General features: G+C 34.3%; 1 protein-coding gene across 1 annotated transcript in view; it reads left to right on the forward strand.

Annotated features, from left to right (window-relative positions):
- LOC149420177 (protein turtle homolog B) overlaps positions 1–23,643 on the forward strand; it is a 30,337-nt gene extending 6,694 nt beyond the window's left edge. The window contains exons 3-7 of the mRNA XM_089636437.1: positions 1,256–1,388; positions 8,939–9,132; positions 11,863–11,992; positions 12,991–13,134; positions 16,704–23,643. Of these exons, the coding sequence (XP_089492563.1) occupies positions 1,256–1,388; positions 8,939–9,132; positions 11,863–11,992; positions 12,991–13,134; positions 16,704–16,867 (765 nt within the window). The 3' untranslated portion in view covers positions 16,868–23,643. The remainder of the gene's footprint in view (positions 1–1,255; positions 1,389–8,938; positions 9,133–11,862; positions 11,993–12,990; positions 13,135–16,703) is intronic.
- The last annotated feature ends 1,615 nt before the right edge of the window (positions 23,644–25,258 follow it).

A 25,258-nucleotide genomic window follows, 5' to 3' on the forward strand; every position in this document is an offset into this window, starting at 1 on the left:
ATTATTTCTTTGATGGGCGGACATAAGAGTATAACTGCAAAAGTGTAACTTTTCAGGAGAGCAAAAAAACATTATTATGAACCCAATTATCTCAAGTATTTTAAGTTAGTTTAATAGGCACAAAGTTGTTTATTTATGTTTTGAGTACTGGTGTAACTATACTGTTAATACCATTGATGCCGGCATACACAAGACACATTTTCTCATATAAATCGTTAAATGGTCAAAAATGCAGTTATACTGTTATGTCCGCCCATCAAAGATTTATAAGTGTAAATAATTAAATAAATAATCTTAAATTAAACAATTTTGTAAATTGCAAAATAGGTGAGTACCGGCAAATTAATTACATACATTGGCGTTTTATACAACGCATTAGCAATACCTATGTATTAATATTTCATGTTCATTTTTATTTCTCGATTGACCTCCCACTTCCGGACCCCCAGAGCCGCCTCTTACTGTCGTGGTGAGAAATATGATCTAAAAGGTGTTAGAAAGAGAAAACACCAAGCTTTATATTCAAATCAAGAAGCTAACCACAGAAAAATTAAAATGTGCACCCCTTTGAAACCAAAATAGCCGACCGCAAATTGTGAAAAATTTATGAAAGTTTTTTTTATTGAAACAACAAAAAAATTAGGTTACAATTACGTTTATTATACATTTGTCTAGTAAAATATGTGTGTGATTTTATTTTTTTCGTTATCGGTAATTTTAGTTAGAAAATATGCAAGGTGAGCCATTTTAATTTTTTTTTTATGTTTGTATTAAATGTTGATATTTCAAATATTATATGTTTATTAATATAAAATTTGAAAGCCTTTATCATCACCTTTCAAAAACAGTTTTTAGTTTTCAGATACATTTAGAAATATTCCATTTATTTGGATTTTATCGCAAAGTGAACTTTTTCTGACATGACAGAATATGCCCGAGATCTGAGGGGTTAATAAATTTAACCAGGTTTATCATTGGGTGCTAGAAATGTCTCCAGGTTCCACAACATGGCAGTCTAGATATTTGAATCTTCTTCCATATGGCTGCTTCTCCATCCTTCCACATTTCTAACAAATCATTGGCTTTCCACTCCCAACCACTGGATGTGTCTCCTGGGGTGGCAGTGCCCCGTCAATATTTCTACTAACTCTCTCATTTTTTAATTTTGTATTCCCACTATCAGTTCCTAATTAATGCTTAAGTTTAATTGATCAATTACCAAGCCAATAATTAATAATGCTCTCTTTCCGTGTAGCCGGACGGCGGTCTCCTACTGCATAGCGTGAGTGTAAATGACACGGGTAACTACACATGCGCCCCCGAGGGGAAAGCGAGCAACGACTCGCAGACCACACCGCCCCAGGTTTTGGCCAAACTAACCATCAGAAGTAAGTATCTTTGCTCTTTTCTTGTATAAAGTAACCCAGCAAAACTCCCTTTTAATAAATTTTACAGTACGAAACTAACTGCCAGATCTGATACTGGCACATATTGATAAACATTTTCCAATGCCCAATAAATCCTATTTCGACACGCTCAATAAAATTACTGCCAATTCATGTTCCATCAATGTTTTCCAGCTCCAAATATGTAAGTCTAAATTTATAAAACGTAACCTAGCTAAACAAACTACATTTTATTTCTCAAGTGTTCTTAGTTACATTAGTTTGTTGCAAAATTGATAGTCAGTAAGTTCAAAATTATATTAAGAGAAAGAATCTTGAAATACATCTTAATTTTATGGGTGCATGAAAAACTTGTTAACCCATAGAGGCCGGCAAGAAACTTCATTAAATAAAAATATTTTTTGGTACAGCCAACCTGTCGACAATAGCATACTTGATAAAGTTAAAAAAAAAATTTTGTCTTTAACTAAACCAGTAGAGGTGATATTTAAAAATTAATAAATAAGATCAGCACTGCAATTGCAGTGATTCGCACTGTGCGTGGGCACGATTCTTCAACACTGCAAATACAGAGCTCCCGTCCCTAGGGGTTAAAAGATTTCACTACACAGGCCCAGTAAAAGGTTGTACGTGACATCATTGTTCTAGTATCTTCTGTCTTTTTCGTTATCTTACAAAACATGTGAGAAAGTAGAGGATGATCGTGGATGACTTATGTACGAAAATCGTCAAATTTTAATTTAGGTTTTTCATTACATGTGTATGTACTTGCTGCAGTTTTTTTTTCAGAACATTATTTTGTAGTTTTATCGAAAAACAGATACATTGTAAACACTGATTGTAGTTAATGTAATGTAATAAGGAGAGAGGCTCCTCCGACTACCTCTCACCCCAGAAGATAGGTGGAAACTTGAGTGGCAAACGGCCAACGTGGGAAATGCCCATCTCATACAGGACCCCAACGAGAGACAGCCTGGGTTCTCACTGCCTCGCAAAACCTGGTCCGCCATCAATAGGTTAAGGTGCTCCCATAGCCGCTGTGCCCACATGATGCACAGATGGGGCCTTAAAGAGTCGGCGATGTGTGAAGAAGTTAATGTAATATTGTTTTTGTTAAGTTTTCCCCAACTGAACTCTATTACCGGTTTGTGGTGGATAATGGTATGCGTAATAATTGTTGTTTTGATGAGATTTAATTTTCCTCCGTATACTGCAGGCATTATAAGTTGAATGTAATTGCATATAATGAGGGATAACCTGACGAGGATGATTGTCGTACCTGTAATTTGTTGTTAACTGCGTTTCATTTTTGTGTTCGTATCCGCAAGCTAGACAATGGAATAATAGTTGTTTTGTGTATGATGTAGTGAAGTTGTTAAAATGGTTTTGCTTTGGGTATTAAGTTCAACTTCAAGCCTATTTGAAATGCCAATGATTTATTATTTATAATGAAATTTATACAAATCTGATTTTTATTCTCTGAATATTCTATAAATGTTTGGAGTGACAGTAGGCAGAGATGAATAAAAGAGGTTGTAGTATCGCAGTGGATTTATTAAAGTAGCCAGAATACACAGAGTCCTAATGAGTAGTTGTAGTTTGTTGCTGATGATGAATTCTTCTGGACCGATGCTCGACACTGGTGGAGATGATCGGTGGCGAATCCATCAGGCTGATGCTCTACACCGTAGAAGCAGAGATGAATGGTAGAGACAGTGTGGTCATGGCGATGATGTGAGCGCAGTGGGTTGTGAGTTCCCGCGATGTACAGAGTTCCAAGACTCTTTGACTGAGTGACTAAGACTGAGTTGTAGCGCTGCGCGGCTGTGCTTATACAAAGCCGCGATGTCTCGTAAAGCTGGGAATGTTCCAGCAGTCGTAAGTAGACTAGTGTGCCTTCACTGTTATTCCAAAAGGTTCAAGATATGATGCGCTCTTCACTTACTGAAAGTCTCGGAATATTCTAGGTTGTATCGTGAATTATTCTAGTAGCTTGCCGCTGGAAGCTGAAGAGTTAAGGTGACTGTTATTAATTCAGCATCAACAATCAAAAGTTTACAACTTTTTTTTTTCTCATCATCCATTATTTTCTTTGCACAACTTTCCCATAGAATACATATTTAAAGCAAAGCAAATTTAAAAAGAAATGTTATATTTGTCTTCAATTTATCAATTTTTTGTTTCGAGTTAATATAAATAGCATGTTTGTTGCTCTCCGTAACGAAGCCAATTTTCTATTTGACTGCACATATGCTATTAATGCTGGTTTTATGCTAACCATGGGCTTAACCATTGACAAATGGCTATCCTGCACACAATGTACAAATCATGTGACAGATACAAACACATACAATCAATATAATGCATACGCACAATGATATAAGGATGTCGTATCATTGTGCTTATTCATGTATTACTGAAAACAAAAGTGAAATTCAAATAGATGCATGTATTTAAAAATAGCCGGGAGTTATTCAATCTTCTACCTTTTGTATATTGACACACTTATTCAAGCTGGATCATTAGTACCACTGTACACACCAATGTATGTACAATGTTAATAAGTCGGTTAATGTTAATAATCTGGAGAATGCTTTATTGATTTTTGATCAAAATCTAATGTAATAATTAGCAACAATCTGACTATATAATATGTTTATGCACTTCAGTGGGAATCGCACCCGCAATCTTATTCAAATTGCTTGGATTGTTGCCAACTGGTTGTTATAAACACACCATTGTGCAATGTGTTTATGTTCATCAATTCACTAGGTTGAAATTTATAAGTGCGTCTGGGATGTAACATGTCACAATCAAACCGATGTACGAATCGGGGAGAAAAAGTAACAATAAAAAAAAAATCAACCCGATAATCACGCCGCTAGGAGATGTTAGTGTAGCATGTTGCCATCAAAATGTATTGGAAATGTCACAAGTTGGAGGTATCTCGAAATAGTATAAAATAAAGTCATTATCCGCGTCTGTCTGTTTGTGCGCTTAGTTCTTCTAAACCACGCAACGGATTTTGATAAGGTTTTCACTATCGTTTATAGAATTTCTTCCAGAAGGTTTACATATATAATTCAAGCGTATTGTGCTTATAGAAAGTAGAGAAAAGTCGATGTTTTATAATCAAGTCGTAAAAATATGTTTTTGGGGACTACATTGTTAACCCTGGCTAAACCTTACGAGATACATCATAATGATGTAATATAGAATTGTATATCTTAACCTTTCCTAATCTGTGATGTGTATTTACTACACATTGCTTCTAATAACTTTAATAACTCTGTAAATATAATAAATTCTGGGTTCAGATTTTAGGTATTCCTCCGTTATACATTTATGCACTGAATTAAAAAATAATATTTTACATAGTTTTCAAATTCAATTAAAAATCAGAGTTTTTTGTTAAAAATCGGGAACAAATACACCAATACAATCAACCGTGTGATACTAATATGTGAAGAGTGTGCGAGGAAATGACACTCTATTGATGTCCCGCTTTAATTCGCTATACGGGAACATGAGACATCCACACTTCTGCAGTTGTAGTTTTTGATTTAGACCATCGATACCTACGACCGCACAGCTGTGTTTGTGCCAGCCGCCAGCCGCTAGCCAGTTGGCCGCGAACCGTAGTTAGATGTGGACCCCTCGCACGTTTCTTTAGCATCTGTTGATGGTTTTTTCATGTTTTCAGCAATTAAATTACAATTATTATCACTTTTGATATAAAATATAATAAACATAATCGATTAGCTATGAATATTAATATTTTTCCGATATTAAATCGCTTATTTTGAGATGTGTATTGACTACACAGCACCGGAACGTGTGTATTTTTTTAGCACAGTAAGGGAAAGGTTAAAAAGGCCTTCCAATATTGTAGGGTATTTGTTAAAAGTAAGAGTTGATTATTCTTTAATTAAAATGGTGCCACAAAATAAGTTTCCTGTGTTTGAAGAAATAATTCATTTGTACCTACGACATCATAAACAAAAACCAAACATGAGCCCAATACTTCATCTAGCTCTTCCTTTATCACTGGATAGTCCAATGTAACGGAGATTATTGACCTCTTGCTCTAGTTCCCGTGCTCCAACAGACATATCACGGGGTTACGTTTGTGCAAGCTCACCCTGACTTGGTAAAGTGCGCCTGCATTACTAATCAATTCCATAGCATTCATTATTCTCTATTCTTCTTGCCTGGGTTTCATTTATTATTATGGTTAGAGATTGTAAGATGCATAAAGTTAATTTGAATGCTTTTTATAATCCATCCGTGTATTGTTTCATTTTATGATTACTGCTGTTAATGGTATGATTCTATATTCGATTCTAAGGTATGCATTAAACCCGGGACCGCAAGCATTTTAACAAGGGGGCCACATTGAATATTAATTTATAAGAATGGGCTATAACATAAATTAATAACATCTCTCTGATGTAATAATATTTTATGAAATGAATTTGATTGTTACACATCTTCGATTTTTTCGTATGTATAACTTTTTTGAATAGAACTTTCGTTTTTTATTTAATGTCTTTTAAAATGCGTCAAAGTGTAGCATCAGGTCCAAAAAAATTTTTAATCCTTTCATGCCCAAAAAAGTTTAAAAAAATCGAAATGCTCCGATTGATTAAAATTTTTTTGTGTTTTCTTTGTGATGTATATTAGTTTCCTGTTTGTACTACGAATTTCCGTGCAGGCGGTAAGGAAAGAGAAAGAAACCTGAGGAGGCCTTCATCCAGTAGATTATTGAGTAGGTTAACATAAGTCACATTTCCTTTTATGATGAACACTGCAAGGCCGTCCTGGCGTTCGCCCTAAATGCAGAAGGAAACGCTCCAAAAAATAACCACCTTTTTAGGTTTAGTGTCAATAAAATTATTATAATAATCTTAGGCCCTTATTCCACAGGGATACGCGAGTATCCGATACACATTGTGGATTCACGTCGTAAACAACTTGTCGCGCACAGCCCATACACGTCGTTACGAATATCACGAGACCCGCATCACCACCAATCATTGAATTCACATAACTCACAAGCAAACAGTTGCTGTAGCAATCATTTTTATATCAGGTGCGGTCCGTCCGTACATGCTGTGGAAGCTCTGCATCCCTTGCATTTTAGAGTAAAAATATTTATACTTCTAGTCGTAAATAGCAATACTGCAATTTAAATATTTTCATATTTCTACAGCGCCAATGTGATTTTTTTTTTTTTTTTTTCAAAAACAAAGCTGTAAAAAATCATACAAAATTTTTTATTATAAGACATCGTGCATATTATCGTCCCGTTTCTGTGTACGCACAACGAACGACACGATACAAATGCGCGGGCGAGTCTAAATATACATACATTCTCAAATACTTTGTAATGCGTAAAACACACATATACACTGTGGTGTGAAAGCAATCTGTAATCTGTATCCAAAATGCTAGAACGTACATTCTTTCCGCGCATGTGCACAGAGACCCGCAAGCCAATATCTTCCTCAACTTTATACAATATTAATGACAGCATCCAACGTACAAAAACCATCTTTAATGCTAATATGTATAATGCACAGAATCGTATACTCTATTACTAATCCATTGGATTGTATGCGCGCGCTGCTTTGACAGTTTGCTTTGAGCTTGAATACTGAAGTCGAATTCTTATTGAATATTACTAACCTGCGATTTACTTTTTAATTATAAATAATCCTGGGTTCGAGTCCCAGAGGTGACCGTTTCCTTTTCTGATTTTTCTGTTTCAGATTTTCGTTTAGAAATCATTAATATTGTCTTCAATATTTAAATATTACAATTTGAGGTTTTACTCAATAAAGTTATTCCGAAAAATTAATTACTTTTTAATCACAATTTAAATAAATAACAATGAATACCCAAAATAAGATGGATACTTCGCCAACAATAATTCACTAAATGATAATAGTGAATTGTGTGGTTGTATAATTGAATCATTAATGTGAAAAAGTTTTGTGTCTCGGCCATTTGCTGAAAAAAACTTATTCTGAATACTGGAATTATTGAGTTATGGAGCTTAATGGATTTATGGAGATAATTTTAGACGATACCTAATTGTATCTTGTTCGTGGGCTAGCGTCTAGATGTGCATATTTGTTATCAAGTACGTAGTAAGTACGAGTATAAACATTTGATGTCCAGCATCCCTTCTACAAAAAATCACCGACCGCCACTGCTATATATGCGAACATACTGACACCAAATACAGACTGAAACCACCCAACCGCACTAAAAAACCCATATAATATGTATTCATAATTATTCCGGTAACCTCATATCATTCATATGATTAATAATAATAATAATAATAATATTTGGATGGTTTGTATAGCGCCTTTTTTGTGCAAAATCACCTCAAGGGCGCTGTACAAATATATAATACATTTCTACAATGATCTACTATTAAAACTGCTTATGTGTTACGCATTCCTAGTTTATCAATACCTAATACTGTTTAAACTATTTTTTGATATGTTATTATTATGAGATTTAGACGCTACCATTTTGTAAATTTAAATTTCCTACGAAATTCCTGTTTTTATGTAACTATGTATGGAATGCTCCATGTATATATTGATATATATATTTGTATAAATGTATGTGTATGCAAATATATGTACCCGCCTCAGAACAGAAATCTTCTAGTGAGGCGGGTTACTTTCATGTTTGTAATATTGATCATGTTATTACAATAAACGCCCGGGTTGCCAGGAATTAAAATAAAAAAATAAAAAAAATATTGAGAGAAATGTTTAAGGATATGCGGGCATTTAAGAGGTTAAATTTTAACCGCTTAATACTTTTGAACGAGTCTCGCTCGCACGCCAAATGCGTTCCAATTTCTGCTAGCCCGAGTGACGCTCGCCGCTTTCAACTCGCAGCGTATTATGTTTAGCTAACACGAGTAAGGCTCGTCAAAGTTAGCGATGTATTTTACGCAGTTTGAATTTGCCTGCCGTTTGTCTCAGAGATCGGTCGTGTTTTTGAGCTGCTTATTTCGTTTTTACTATATTGTTTTCACATTTTCGTGTATGTATTAATGCATCATTTTATTTAACCTGATTTTTTTTAACACTTTTTATAAAAAAACCCTAGCATTAAGTGGTTAATATGCAAGTAAAATCCTCAGCACGGCAGATCCCAGTGAGGATATCATTGTCTCTACTTTTAACAAAAAAGGAAGATAATAAAACATTTATTATTATATCCTGTCATTTTCTGTTGACTGTTTTGTTCCTAGAATTGATCTGAAGCACTAGCATTGTTACATTGTATTAATAAATGTAGGCAACTTGTGCCTGCGTATGAACCTCCACGCAGATATACGGCGATAGTCACTAAGATACTTGATACTTGCTGATATTGATATTGGATACTTGCATATCCCTGTGGAAGAAGGGCCTTATTCGTGAAATTCGTATCCTGCACCGGGTACTGCCTCGCTTCCTTTTCAATTAGAAATATAAAAAAAGTATTTTCTCCTTGTTTAGCTCGGCCGCCTCCCCTCGTGAATGTGACGGTGCACCTGTCCACTATCCTGGGCCTGGTGCTGTGGGACGTGGGGGGCGATGGGGGCGTGCCGCTGCAGTACTTCACGGCCGAGTACCGCTCCACGCTGCTGCTGCCCGGGGATGTGCTGGAGCCCTGGCGCCCTATCTCGCCCAACCGGATCAGCCCCAACGCTGTGAGACATATTATCATTACATTATTTCAACACAGACTGTAATCTACTAAGATGTGAAGTAGTATAAATAGACATTGATTCATTCATTTGAATTAATAATTTGTATGTGGAATCTTTTTTTGAAGCTGAAGAAATTGTTGATTCTCCACGATGAAAGAAAAAATTATTCCAAATTTTTTGAACAGTGTCATTGGGGAGTTCAATTAATAATGTTAACCCTTTTAGTGCCATAAATATTTTCTCAAAATATGCTGAAAATGCCAGTAAAAGTGCATTCTTATAGATAATTTATATAAAAACGAAAAACACTTGCCATTTCTGTTACAATACATTAATTTTCATAATTTTTTCAACATTCTCTTCAGAAGGTTTCAAACTATGATAATAAAAGCAAAGAAATTGAATACTACATATTTATTGACAATAAAATTACAGAAAATGTATTGCAAATGTAGCATTTGGCGGTAGTTCCAAGAATTGCGTATTTGATTGTGTCACATTTTCAAGGTCATCCTCACTATCGTTGTTGTCACAAACACGCAACCTCCGATTGACAGGAACCACAATATCACTTCCGATATCCCTCTCATAAACATTAACATTAACATATCTTAACTTTCACTCGTGTTCGACATTCTGAAATCAAAATTAGGAATATAAAAAAATTTATAATAACGGTGTTTATAGAAAAAAGTGAGATTGAAGAAAGAACGCAATTTAATGAATAATAATATGAACGCGGGAACACGACGCGCGCCAAAAGTGAACTTTCGAAACGAGCGCTACCGCGACGCTGGCATTTTTCGCACACCTACCTATGATCGCCACGGCGCTTTTCGGCACTGTAAGGGTTAAGTATTATTGGGAAGATTTCACAAATGTATCGTCGGAATCAGTTAAGCACTTACATTTTTATTTTTTGTTTATTAAAAAGACTCGCTCCCGACTTGCACATGTTCTTACAATAGTTGAATTCTTCATATTTCTACCATTATTAAAATCCATAATTTCAGTTTGTCCTATAATGAAGGATTTAGGATCTGACCATCCCACAAACCAGTAAAATTAAATAAAAAATAATATTGAATCCGTAAATGAATCACGAAATCGTCGCTAGGTGGCAACACAAAACCGATAATATATATGATAATATTGATAATTTTTAAATGATAAAGAACAATCAGAGAAAGTTACGGTCGCATCTAGAATTTGAACCCAGGACTTGCGTCTTGCCGGGGCACTGCTCTACCAACTGCACTAAATAAACCCTATTTCCTTCAGTCATATAATTAAGATATTATTGCTTTAAAATCATGGTTTGATGTATATGAAATTAAACTTTAAGCTGTTTTAACCTGTTGACAAGCCAATTCAATTGGCTTAGCAGGACTTGTTTGTTGATATGTATTAACTATTTATTCAATAAAAAAAAATAAAAACAAAAATTTTTTTTAAAAAAAAACCTGCTCACACTAAATGCAAAATAAAACCACATATGTCTTATTCTCTTTAAAAAAAATACCTAATCAGAAAGTTAGTATTATAATCCACAATGAAAAATGTGATAATGTAAACTGTAAACAACACGATCCTATTTGTACTGTAATCAACTCTTCTTCTAAAGTTAATTATCTCAGTGTGATCATTGATCAAAACCTGAAGTGGAACAGCCACATTACAGAGCTAGTAAAGAGAATAAGGAAATGTATACATATATTTGTTAGGTTAAGAAATATTTTAAATATGAAAACAATCAAAAATGTGTACTAAGCCCGTGTCCACTCTTTGCTTATCTATGGAATTATAGGCTAGGGAGGTTCCCATGAAAACAATCTAAACTCTGTAAAAGTTTCACAAAGAATCATCATAAAAGTAATACTAAAAATAAATTCTACCTTAACATACTCGCATACTATTTAAATTGTTTCCAGTTCCAAATGTCAATGACATATTTAAGTAAACTTCCATTATAAAAATGTGCAAAGAAAAAAATAACAAATACCAAGAATTTTACAAGCTAATGAGAAATGAAAATCAATTTATTACACCTAATTTTAAAGCAACATAAATGCAAGACCATTATATTTACCAAGCCATAAAAAACTAAAATAATCTCCCTTCTGAACTGCGCTGTATTGTCAACCAATCAGAACAAATATTTTAAATAAAATTTGAAAAAAAAAACTTAAATTAAACATTACATTCTATACAAAAATATTATTATAGCATAAAACTTATTTATGTAAGAATCGTGGCTCCCTTATCAGGTACAAGAACTCCTCTTTTCTAAAATTTAATATTGTTAAATATTTATGTATCTATATTCCTTATTTTACAATAAAAAATTAAAAAAGCATATATTTAACTGTATCATACTTAAAATATGAACTACCATATTTACATCTTGGATAAAGACACAATCTAGATTGCATTTGAGTTGAATCTTGCAATCATTAATAAATATAGCAGCCAATAAAAATATGCAGTGAGAAAAATGAAGAAAATATTGGTAGTTCTTATTCGAAGTATGATACAGTTAAATATGACAGTGCCCCGGCAAGGCGAAGGTTCCGGGTTGGATGCAACCGTATCTTTTTCTGTTTTATCTTTTCATTTAAAATTCACTAATATTATCTTAAATAATTCAATTTGTCAAGTTATTTCAAAAATTAAAAAAATCTCCAATAGTTTATTCATATTTGGTCATATTTTGTTTTTTTCCATTTCCAGAGGCAGATAGACGTGTACCACCTGGAACCCAACAGCAGCTACCTGTTCCGCGTGTGGGCAGCGAATACCCTGGGAGTATCTGACCCCGTGGAGGTGCTGGGGCACACACTCTACAGTGACACTCAAGCTGGTGAGACCGCTAAAGTGTACCTCTCTCTTCCATACGCCTTTTAAGTACTTGCCCAGGGAGACAAATCTCAATTTTGGTTGCTAACCCTTTTCATCGCCCTCCCGTAACGAACATAAGCAGGATTCTTTTTGGCGGTGATTAAAAATTTGATCCCTGATAATGAGTGTTGACTATACTCTCTCTACCAACATGACCATTTGCTGATTAGTCTTGTAAGTTGGGAGATAAAACATTAAACAACTATCGATGACTAAGATATCTATTGGTAACTAAAGATGTGTAGCAATGTACACATCCCATGTAGACAGTTTGCACTGACCGTAACTACGAGGAAGCCAGTATGATAGAGCCATGGGTAGTAACCATCCTTCGTCAGGAAGAGATAATATTAAGAAGAACAATTGTTTTCGTCAATATGAAAGTACATATTTGTTTTTCCTTCTGTTTTTTTTTATTACATATTTTTATGTTAACTCCACACAGGAGGCCCTGATGAAAATAGTTTTCCTCAGGGCAAATTTCATCTTTGGGGCTGCTGTATGGAGTGTCTTTTAGAGGAGAGGAAGGAGTGAACATGGGTCTTGAAGAAGCCATGCTGTAGGAGGGAGGAAACATAGAGCCGAGCTGTTGAACTCAAGAACAGGTCGTAAAAGTAACCCATTCTCATGTTACTGTGTGCAAATATTCGGCGAGCGTTTAGCGTGTTTCCCAACTATGCACCGGTGCCGTAGTGATCAATGACGCTAGTTCTTCAGAACATCTTCCATTGAAGTATCGGTAGAACAACGGTAGCGTTCCCACCTGGCGCCTGTACCCAAAAGATTGCAATTCATTTGTTAAGGTAGAGGAACCTATCAAACGGACAGCCTGTTTCTGCACAGAGTCAAAGTGTGAACGCCAAATAAACGGCGCTCTCTTAAGGCTACTGGATCCCATGAATACTGTAATATCCAGTGGGATTGCTTGGAAGAGGTAGTGTTTGAATGTGCGTGTTGCAGAACTGCGTCGCCACCTGCTGCTGGGCGCTGAGGAGTTTGACACGCGCGTGTGGGTGGCAGCCGTGGCGGTCGTAATGGGGACGCTCTGCGTGCTCACGGTGGGCACGTGTCTGCTGCTGTACCGCGAGTGCCGCTCCGGCCATGGTGAGACATCATTCTCTTAGGAACCAACCACAACAATACACCAATACAATTATAACACCTCCTCCAATATGTGTTAATAACCAATTATTCTTTGAAGCATTTGATGCAGAATCTCACGGTATATTGTGCATGGTTCGGCCGAAAGATATGTTATGATTCGTCAGACTCACTATCTGCTAAAATTTATTATTCAGTACTATATTATCTTTCTAATGATTTTGAGTTTGGTGGAAATGGCGAAAAATCTTCCATTCAGTCTAAATTTAAATGGTTTTTGCATGGGCGTACACTGATGTTATCATTTTCATAAATGTATATGAAAACAATTCACTTTGATTGGGTGTTTTACGAGGACTGGAAAATAACTTTTTTTTCCATAGAAAAAGTTCTTTTGTACAAAGGGCATCCGTTTTAACAGTTTGGTTTAGATTTAGTTATTTAATACACCATACGGCATTGTCCAATATTGGAGTGGCAATATAAACCCGAGAGATTTCAAATCAATGGAATAAAATAAAGTAAATGGACGAGTCATAGCAGATCTTTTATTGGCAAACCTATAATGTTATTCTTTCGATGATATTTTCTATATTCCCCCTTTGTGTCGTAATTTAAAGGGGCCAATCAATGACACTGTGATATATATATTGATTTATTTACCTGTTAGACGACATTTCTACATGGAAAATATTTTCAGCCAGTACTATATTTCCGTCAGTATTAAAATCGAAATCAGATAATAAGCAATAAATTTAACCTGCCGCAGTTTGAAAACTTCAACGGTTGTTTATTAAAATAACAGAGGGCGCCACTTCTGTTTACAACAATCCTATACTGTACAGTCTATAATAATAGTATCAGATTGCCTAAATTTTGAGGCATATCTAGATTGGATCTGCACATTTATGATCTTTAATTAGATTCTAGGTGCAAGATATTTATATAAAAATTAAATATTTTAATTCTCGCTAAGATAGTTTTCTAAATTTTGCTAATACAAATCACATAATATATTATAACAATTTATTCAAATTATAAAGAAATATTTATCATTAGTATTATTACTTTTAAGTACCTACTTAACCTAAAAAGACCACGTTTTTTCAAATGGTTACCATTTTATTATGATATTATCTTAGGTCAGTAGATATTTTATTAATAATAATAATAATAAGAAATAACAACAAAAAAATGTTTTTAAATATCTTCCATTTCAATAATTACATAGTATGTAATTTTAATTAATACATAGTGACTTTTAGGGCACAATTTTAAAAAAAAATACTATTTTTAGTAGAATCATTTATTAAAAGCACATAATTTGATCCTACATATAAGTAATTTAAAAGCAATTTTTAATCATCTAGTAAATATATATTATCTGTTAAATTTAAATTGTAATATTTTTAAAATGGGTACTTCCATATTATATTAGTAAATTAGATCCAAATTGCTCAAAAATCAGATAACACTTGCTTTAAAATACAAATGATGTATCGGGAGTTCAGAATTTGGGAGAGTCTGCTTCTATTGTGACCATTACTATATAACTCCACAAGGTGCATGCTAGCGCTACAATAGTCTTACTAAGTAACAAATAGGAATGCTAGATCATTACATCCATTTTTAATATTAACAAATAGGGTAGTTTTGCTTTTTGTAGTCTTAAGTATGTATTAACGAACACAAATTCTTTTAGGAATTTGTTTTCTTTTCTGCTCTCTTATAAATTTGGTAATTTTTCTTTGCCGCTGATGAAAGATATAATAAATAGCGTGTCCAATGTCGTGATTGACAAAATTCTTCCTCTGCGACGTATTATATCTATTGTCAGCGGGGATTTTTATTTCCTCAGCAACTAATTACGTATATCGTCAGTGGGGATTTTATTTCTTCAGCACCTGATTACAATGGTACTGCATAATTTTATGTTAAACTTTGACTTTTGAGCTATTTTTGCACTTGTGATCATAATCAGTGTAAATGTGGTCACATCTGCTCTGGTGATGAACACTGCAAGGCTATCCGAAACGATGAATCGAGAAAGTAGAAGAAGTAGCGGAACATAGCTCGATACCCCAAAAGTCAAACAACATAATACTCTGTTGGCCATGTCATTTCTTAAATCACATCCAATACTAATTTTACGTCAGTGACCAGCCTGTTGTTTAGAGTAACTTTGGTAAAATTACACATTTTATTAAAATACATGTTGGGACGGAATGGGGAGTGAACGCTTGTCATCAATTCTTTTGAATTAAACTGTTAATGTGATGGTCTTAATCGGTAGCATCTTACACTGGGATACTGGGGAACATGTCCATTTTGGTAACCTGACACATCATACATTGACAAATCAGAACACTTGATAAGTGATAAAAAAGAAACTAGGTTAAGTTTGGTTTTTTGGCTAGTTTTTTTTTTAAATCATTTTTAACCTTTCAACCTGTCTACTATGGATGGGACACCAGTGTCCTCCATACAAAAATCGATGAAAATATTTTAGGCGAATTTAACCCAAAAGTCACAGTCAACGGGTCAAAAGTATTCTGATTTGTCACTGTGCTGATTTATCATGGAACAGTTTCATTTCATCCACGTGCCCCACTTCATATTTGGAATCTTCCGGGATCTTTTTCTAGCCTCTGTCAACTTCAAAGAAGTGTCTCCTATACTCATCCTTGTTGCCACTGGCTTGAAAAATTTGTCGAGAGCTTTTTCATTGCCAATATGAACAGGGCGCTACATGTCCATTACATTTAAACATGTCACAAATTATGATTCACTCATTAGGATGGTGTTATGCAAAAGTAACTAACTGAACTCAGACGAAGCAGAAATTTATAATGTCCATTTTAACATAATTTTTATTGCTGGTTATCATTTTGTTTCGTTTAATTTCTATTATACAGGGTGTCCGCGTGTAAAGTGCACTAACTTCGAGATGTAATTCTACATGATAGGCATACGTATTAAAAATGTGAGTGTGTGAGGTACAAACTTACCCTATAAATTCGCTGGGAGCTTGCATCCATCCATGGAAACCGCATGTAAACAATGACATAAGACCGATAGACATTTGTAATGTGCTACAAAATCGTATGTTTTAAACTAAATTCAAAAAGAGCAAAGCAATACACTAATGCCGGCCGCACACGGCGGACCAATTTTACCTTTTTACCTAAGAAGTACCCCTAAAAGTTTTGGAATTTCAAAAAAGTTTTGTAATCTTTTTTTACTTGTAGTATCATGTAGAATCACCTCCCAAAGTTAGTGCACTTTACCCTCAGATACCATATATAATATGGTAATATTACGGACTAGTTTTTTTAAATGAATTTTGGACTTGTTGCTAAAATTTGGTTGAGACATGATAAGAAATGATATACCCCCTAAAATTAAACTTGTTACATATGATATAAGCATTCATATCCACTCTATCAGTTGCTAGACTTTTGCATAAGGCCATCTGAGTGGCGCGTGTGGTGTGTTGTTTGTCTGCTGCACGGCTCTGTTTGACTGGAGTTTTCTATCTTCCTCTTCTCTGCACGCTACCTCGCTCGCACCAGACGGGGAGGAGGCGGACGACGTGATGGAGCTCGTGCCCAACATCATCCTGAACCCAGGATTCGTGGAGAGCCAGACCATCATCGGTACAGCGCCGTGTGCCGTGCTGGTCCGGGGCACCAAGTACGCCAACACCAACGGCACGGCCGCGCCCCGCAAGGTCTGATTCCCATCCGAAGCCCCCTCTGATCTTCAGACCGGATGGAATTGTATTTTTTTCCAAACAATATTTTTATTACGACATATCTCCGATGAAAAAAAATGCAACCTTTTTTTTATAATGGAGCGTGTAAACATATGCGGACCTCGCCCGACGTGCCAGCGAAGTAGATCATCGAGCCCCGAGTGTTTTGCCATTCACATTATTGCCTTCATAAAAAGATAACTTACTTTTAAGTGTTCCACCGAGTTAGCGAGTATCTGGGGTGGCGGATTAGTTTGACATATCAGCCCGCCGGGTCTTATAGGCCGGGCCGCGTAGGCCGGGTCCCACAGGCCGGGCCACTGGAAGCGCCGGAACTCTCCTACACGACGGCTGTCATTGTGAATATGTATTAATTTGTGCCTTTAATGGATATATTTTTGCCATAAGACACGCGGTACACGAGAAATTTGTACGGCCAACTAGTGATAGATGCAATTTGTGTAGGAAATTAGATACACGCGTCCCCGCCTGCGTTAGCGGCGCCCAGACATCGACTCCTTCACTCAACGACTGATTGTTGTCAAGATTCGAGAGCAATATTTTTTGACATTGCGGAGAAATCTCCAATATTGGATGTTTGTAGTTAAAATATTTGCCGTATATATTTTTGAGGTAGACTTTTGCATTTCCAAAACAATTTGGTGAAGTGATATTTCTGGTTTCTCTGTATAAATTCCTCATCTTCATCATTTGATCTTCTTTGATTTGTATGAAGGCCTAACTAAACTAACGAAGCTGTTGTGATTCTCATTGCTTCCAATGCGTCATCGTTGCTAACCACTAATACCAAATAATTCACGCAGTATCTCGAGAAGAAACTTCTCCCAACAAGCTTGTCACAAAGGAGACATGACCATTGTCTATTAATATTGATTAGAATAGGAAGTTGATTGTCGAATAAGATTGGAAAGTGTAGAGCGATTTGGCATTTTATGATATATGAAGGATGCAAGGGATAAACTTACGTTGTTACAATTGAATATTATGCTAACTTGTTCTTCAGTATTAACCGTCGCTTTCACCATTAACAACTGGCTTAAGTTATTTTAGAGTTCAATCATAACGGAAGACTTAGCAATTACATGATCAAACTAAATGTATTTTCAAGTGCAGTGTTTTTTTGCCAGTTTGTACATCATTGGAGTGTATTCAAATTTTGAAATCACTCGCGGATTACACAACTAATTTTCTTTAGACTGAAGGATATTACATGAAACAGATTTATTTTGTAAAGAATTTACACTTGTGATTAGTTTGCGCTATTGCACTTATATAGAAGTTATATTTATTTATACACTAAGTGCTTCTAACAAACTTTGAGTGACAACGCACGTTTTTTCCCTACACCCGTTACATCGACCGCTCTGAATCGTACTATTCTAACTCAAGTCAAATGTTCAGGCAGCTGATTTTTGCCTCTTTTTTAAACTTTGACATAAGCTAGCACAGTTCAATTCGGAGTAGTCTATATGAGCTATGCATTGCTAGTTTCCAATTGTTTCCACAATCAAAGGAAATGCATATTATTGTTGGTTGCCACTTAACTAGCACAAATATCTCAAGCAACTGAAGAAATAAGCTAGCGTCTAATTCTGTCCGACTCTTGTTTGTTTTGTGAACACTTGAAGACGCGCGTGTTTTCCGTAGCCTAGCGTAAAGCGTTCGTTGTACTTGTCTTGGATAACACTTGAAGTTTTATGTTCCTATGTGTAGTGAGTGAGTGTTGCGGGTAGCTCTGCAGTATACAGTAACCTAACATAACCTAACCTAATGATAGTTCTGTACATCTGGATTGATTGTACATAGTGACGGCCTACCCGAGTTTGCTCATAGCCAATAGCCACTAATCTAAGCTTATAACGAACACACGTCAATTAATCTGTTTGCTAATTAACTTTATTTATGTATATTAACGAAATGCTTCTGTGATCCTACTAACACAACAGGTGCTTGCGGTTGTCTCTCTTTCTCACTCTCTCTTATTATTACTGCCTTATTCACTTTTTACCTTTCCCTTTCTTTCGTTAATCATAGACAGTACGTACAAGTATTATTATTTGTAGAGATGTTAAGACCTTTGTGGTTGAATTTAGATGCATTTTATGATTTGTTTTGCAATTCTAAATAATGTGAAATGGACGAAGAAGTTTAATTTTTAAGTTTTATACAAATGTTGAAATATTATAATTAGTTGTGTGAAAAATAAATCTGATCATAATAAATTTACTTTCTGTAACCGAATCCTGTTAATAGTATGCATTTCTATTATAATTTTGTTCAACTCAACCAATACTGTTGACGTTTTCTTTAATTTATTCAATAATTCATATTTTACGTTTATGTATTTCTCTAATAATTCTTCTACTAGAATTCTTGTATACAAATTTCTTTGAGGATTGTGTAGAATGTTTGCAGTTTGACATATCTAGATTGTTCAAAAAATTCTGAATTGGAATATTATATAAAAAGGTATATAATATAATGATATTTTCATAAAAAAACACCGTGTTTCAAAGGATATAATAACAGTAGATAGAAAAAAAACTTAGTACAAAAATATTAAAAACAAGGTTATTTTTTGGCTTTGTTTTCAAAAGTTATATTTTCTCAAAAAAGTTCTAAAATTGGTGACCCTTGATTTGGCGAGGGGAAGTATATTTAGTGAAGTTATTCCGGAGCAAATAAAAGCCTAATTGTATTCTTATCAGCTATGAAATAATCAGTATTTAGAAACGTGTAATTTTGACACGTGATTCGGTACGCCAGGTTATTTCTACTGGTAATTTGTTGAAAACTGCATTAAATTGATAGTGTGTCGTAAACCCTGATAAGTTCTCATGTTTATAGGTTAAGAACATGTATTATAGAATAACAATGTACCTTGTATTGCAGTATTTTAATTTTAACTACTATTTTGACCACCTGAAATGTTGAGCATTTCTTTTATTACTCTGTTGTTTTGATAAAAAAAAAATTATACAGGAAATTATGTTTCCTTTTGATACAAACTCTAATACAGATTATTATGTTTTGTTTTGATACAAAATCTAATACAGATTATTATGTTTTGTTTTGATACAAAATCTAATACAGATTATTATGTTTTGTTTTGATACAAAATCTAATACAGATTATTGTTTCATTTTGATACAAAATGTAATACAGATTATTATGTTTTGTTTTGAGATTCTTCAGAATTAAAACGCTACTAAGAGTCTGTGATTCTCTTGGAAGATGTATTATATTAATTTATATTGTTTCTGTATTATTTTTACTATCGTAAAATTGAGTTAATTATATAAATACATTCATTATAAAATATATATACATACGTAATTATTAACAAGATTTTAAATAATGGTTGATTGGTAGGCGCCTCAACTTTGCACTAACGTAACATAACGAGAATTAGTTTGTAAGAATAATGTTTAAGTTTTAATAATAATTGTGGCATTTCTCTACGATTTAAATTCAGTTCATTATTGAAGAGCGAAACAATATAACTTAAAGCATCCAAACAGGAAATCAAGCACGTTATGATGGATGAAGCATAATATTGTATTGAGTGAAGCAAAATAATATTATGATGAATGAAGCATAATATGTATTATGTTTGAAACTCAATATGTAATATATTATTATGACTAATGAAGCATAATCATATTATGTTTAGTGAAGCATAATTGAGCACAGCGCCCCTGAGGTGATTTTTCCTTAAAATGGCGTAATACAAATCATCTTAATATTATTATTACATATATTGTTTTGACTACTTCAACGTCGGATAATATTGAATGAAGCATAATATTATGTTGCTTGAAGCTCAACCATGTTATTATGTATAAAGCAAAATCATCCTATGTTTACTGAAGCATAATATTATGTTGTTTGAAGCTCAAACAAATGACGGATAAAGCATAATATTATGTTGTTTGAAGCTCAAACATATTATGACAGATAAAGCATAATATTATGTTGTTTGAAGCTCAAACATATTATGACAGATAAAGCATAATATTATGTTGTTTGAAGCTCAAACATATTATGACAGATAAAGCATAATATTATGTTGTTTGAAGGTCAAACATATGATGGATAAAGCATAATATTATGTAGTTTGAAGCTCAAACATATGACCGATAAAACATAATATTATGTTTACTGAAGCATAATATTATGTTTTTTGAAGCTCAAACATATTATGACGCATAAAGCATAATATTATGTTGTTTGAAGGTCAAACATATGATGGATAAAGCATAATATTATGTTGTTTGAAGATCAAACATATGACGGATAAAACATAATATTATGTTGTTTGAAGCTCAAACGTATGACGGATAAAGCATAATATTATGTTGTTTGAAGCTCAACCATACAATACATGACGGTGAAGCATTATAATATGATTAGTGAAGCACCACAATATTATGTTTAGTGAAGCTCAATAATATAATGATCAGTGAAGCATATATATTATCAAGAATAATTGAACTGAATGAGAGATGCAGCACAGCATACAGTGAAGGGTATGCTTCCTTGTTACCAGGGCGTTGGTAATATTATATTTGCCTTTGTGAGTCCCGCTCGAGGACATCGAAGGAGGTTTTGATTTAACTCTAGCTGAATGTGCCTTTCATGATAAATTTCTGGCATTAATGTTAAATGATTAGAATTAGCGAGCAGTATTGATCGCATCGCACTGGTTACAGTCTCCCGATAGACCACATTGCGGTGGAAAATTCTCAGGTTACTTATTCTGCATAAAACAAATTCAATTCAACCATTGATATTCAAATTGATAAACTTGCCCTAATGTGAAATCTGGTTATCATTTCGACGAAACATACCAATCAAACCAAGTGACATTATTTTTGGCAGCGGGAGGGTTTCAGAATGTTTGAATATACTATGACATCAGTCGGAAGTTGACCACCGAAGAGCGAACATAGAAGTAACCATGACTCTGCGCAGATAAGTAATGTTCTTAGCTATTAATTATAATTTGGTTTTCTTAGCTATTAAATATTTTTCAATCATCTAAAATGATTACGTAAAAAATCAATGCAAAAAGAATGGTTTTCTTGAAATTTGTAATTTTGAATTCATTTTTATGTTAAATGATTTGTTAGTCCTGGCTCTAAGTGGGGTTATGTGCCCAACTTTCTTAAATATTCTGTCTCCTTCCTCTCCCCTATTCCTTTCAACCAACCCAATTCTCTATATATAAAGAAGAGTGTCTGTGGCAAGCGACCTGGCTTTGTTTATTATACAAATCTACAGTTTTATTCTGAAGTTGATGAAAATTTACACACCTGACCTTCAAAACAAGATCAAGATCATTGTCTACATGTTTTCTAAAATCTCTGTGTGAATCCTGACCACACTTAGCTAGTTACAAATAAAGTATAATAAAAATAAACATTTTTCTATGTACCTAGTTCAAACATACCTACTTTAACACGTATCTTCTATGACGTGTGGATACTCTCAGAATCGCCCTGATGAAATTACACCGTTAGAAATCTAAAAATTGCTTGAAATGGCTTTAGCCGTGTTTGGTGACCAGATTTGAATGCTACTTCCCCATCTCCTTCCACCCCCTTAATCCCCACAACATACCCGTGTCTGCTTCAAACATACCTACACAATGACAATGTGAGCATAAATATTGAATTACAAGAAGTAACGTGAGGATTTTCCTCTTCAATGGTTGTTTTAGGTGCCCCCTGCCATGTGCTATGTGCCTCAGAAGGTTCACTAGGTTCCTGCGTCATGTTCGTAGGGAATACATTATGATATCTTCATCTAGAGTTCACCATTTTTATAGAAATTTTAACCTTAGACAGTTGTTCACACAGTTTAGAGATTAAGAGGCTGACATTTTTCCAAAATTATTTGTCATTTCGATTTGTGTACTATTTGGGAATAGGAAAATATTAACCTTTGAATTATTTATTCACAGTATATAATTGTGGTACATTATTTAATCAATAAAATAAAGATTTTATTAAATAACATTACTTTTTAAAATTTAGATTCCAAAAATAACATTTCTGCATTTATATTTTTTTTTTAGTTTATACATAGTATCTGGAAAATCGTAAATCTAATGAATCTACATAACATTTGGAGTAGATTTTGTGGTATAAGTTGTTTAATTTGAGCGTTTTCAAGCAAATTGAGTCTGATGTCGTAAATTTATTTGTTAGAATCTGTTTATTGTCTTTTTTAAATGAGTCAGAAGTTTAGATCTGACTCAAATACTTTCTTATCCTTAAAGTTGCCGAAGAAAATGAAAGATTCAAATTAAAAATACTCATATTTATTTGTGTTCTCCATTTGCTACAGACTACCACTTTTGATTGCTGTACCAGGATTTTTTGACACTTGTATAAGAAGATAGTATATATATCTACAATAGAGGATAACAGACAAATCTTGCACATAAGTCTGAAAACATCTTTTTTAAATGTGCAAATGAATCTATTCCCGAATATGTATACATATGTACCAAAATTAGTTTGCTGAAATGTAGTTTTTTCTGTTCAGTTTGTGTGTTGTGTTGTGCGTACGCCAGTGTATATTATGTATTATTGTTTGTTTATTAAATCTTCAGTTTGTTGTTATTATCTTGTATTATTGAAGGTCGTACACACCAACTGAAGCCACTTACACTGGTGATGGATTCATAGTTGTCTAGTCAGTACACTTCTTTATTTTTATCACATTGAAATATACTTGTCTTTTATATTTGTGGCTTTTATTTCATGATTGGTTTGTGTTCCCTACTCAAATATTTTGTGTTTCAACATACAGATAAAATGTCAATGGACTGAACACAGCGAACAGAGGAACTACCGGCTAGTAGCTGTTCGGACAAATACATCGAGTTCAATTCTATGCTAAGTCTTTTATGGCTGTGCACAAGCACCTTTTCCGCTTATACTGAGGGAAGTAGGAATAATTGAAATATTGTCAGGTTATTTGTAACCTTTTATTCTAAAAAGGTAAATATTAGAATGCTCGCATGTTCTCCAGAATCCCACCGGCATTCCACTGGTTTATACCGGGGAAGTGGAACAAGCCGGTAATTATTACAGGTAAAATAAGGTTTGATAATTGACAAAATTCGTGCATTTTTAACGTAGCATTGTGCGTAAACTTGGCAGTATAAATGAAGATCTGCATGGACGTCCAATAAAAGTGGCGGAACACGCCTCTAGGGGGAGGGGGACGGGTTGAATTTATTTATTTATCTATTCAAACACCATATAATGGCTTTAACAATACAGTGATAATCGAATTACAAGGGGGTAAACTAATGTGTAAACAAAAACACAATTGCAAGTGATGCAGTTATTAATGTAAGTGCAGTAAGATAATGCACAATTCAAAATAAATATATATCAGTGTAACAGTTGAACTACTTTATACTAGGTTTGTATAAGACCTGTCATAAGTCAAAGTATATACGAGTACTATAATAATAGTCAGTAGTGAGTTTATTGTTACCCACAAAATTAATTGTACTTGGAATAGCAATAGCTGAGTAGGCATTTATGTAAAATACATGTTTACAAACTAGGTAGAGTGAGGTATCGTTTTGATTCATGCTGAATCGGAGACCACTCCCAAGTCGACAGAATCAATATTTGGCGAGTCAGGACATGGTTTTAGTACTGAAACTAACAAGGGTTAACCCCTTGAGGGGTATTCCATTTCTTTGTTTTGTACTTGTACTTAGTACCTGCAACGATAAAATAGTACCAAAATATACCAAATAAATTTGCATTCATGAAAATTTGCTAGTACCTTCTTGGCAGTAGTAATGAAGGTCCGCAGAGTCCAATATAGGAAAAAAACCCATTTTAGAAAATTTATTGTAACCTACCTAGCACATATCTTCAGTAGCACGCCCCCAACTGCACAGAGAAGTTAAAAAACTTCAGATTTTATTAAATTTATCAGTGGTGTATTTTTTCCACAGACGTTTAGAGAAAGAATTTTAAAAAAATTGAAACCACTTGAAAATATATTTGTTTTTGGGGTGCTATGCCGTGTTGCGCTAACTTTTTCTTTAGCCAACGTTTCGGACAGCATTGCAGTGTCCATCATCAGGGCAGATGTGTTATCTGGAGATGGATAACACATCTGCCCTGATGATGGACACTGCAATGCTGTCCGAAATCTGGAGATGGATAACACATCTGCCCTGATGATGGACACTGCAATGCTGTCCGAAATCTGGAGATGGATAACACATCTGCCCTGATGATGGACACTGCAATGCTGTCCGAAATCTGGAGATGGATAACACATCTGCCCTGATGATGGACACTGCAATGCTGT

Source organism: Hesperophylax consimilis, chromosome 10 (genome assembly GCF_061612785.1).
Source record: "Hesperophylax consimilis isolate HC1 chromosome 10, BYU_Hcon_1.0, whole genome shotgun sequence".
Taxonomy (NCBI): Eukaryota; Metazoa; Arthropoda; class Insecta; order Trichoptera; family Limnephilidae; genus Hesperophylax; species Hesperophylax consimilis.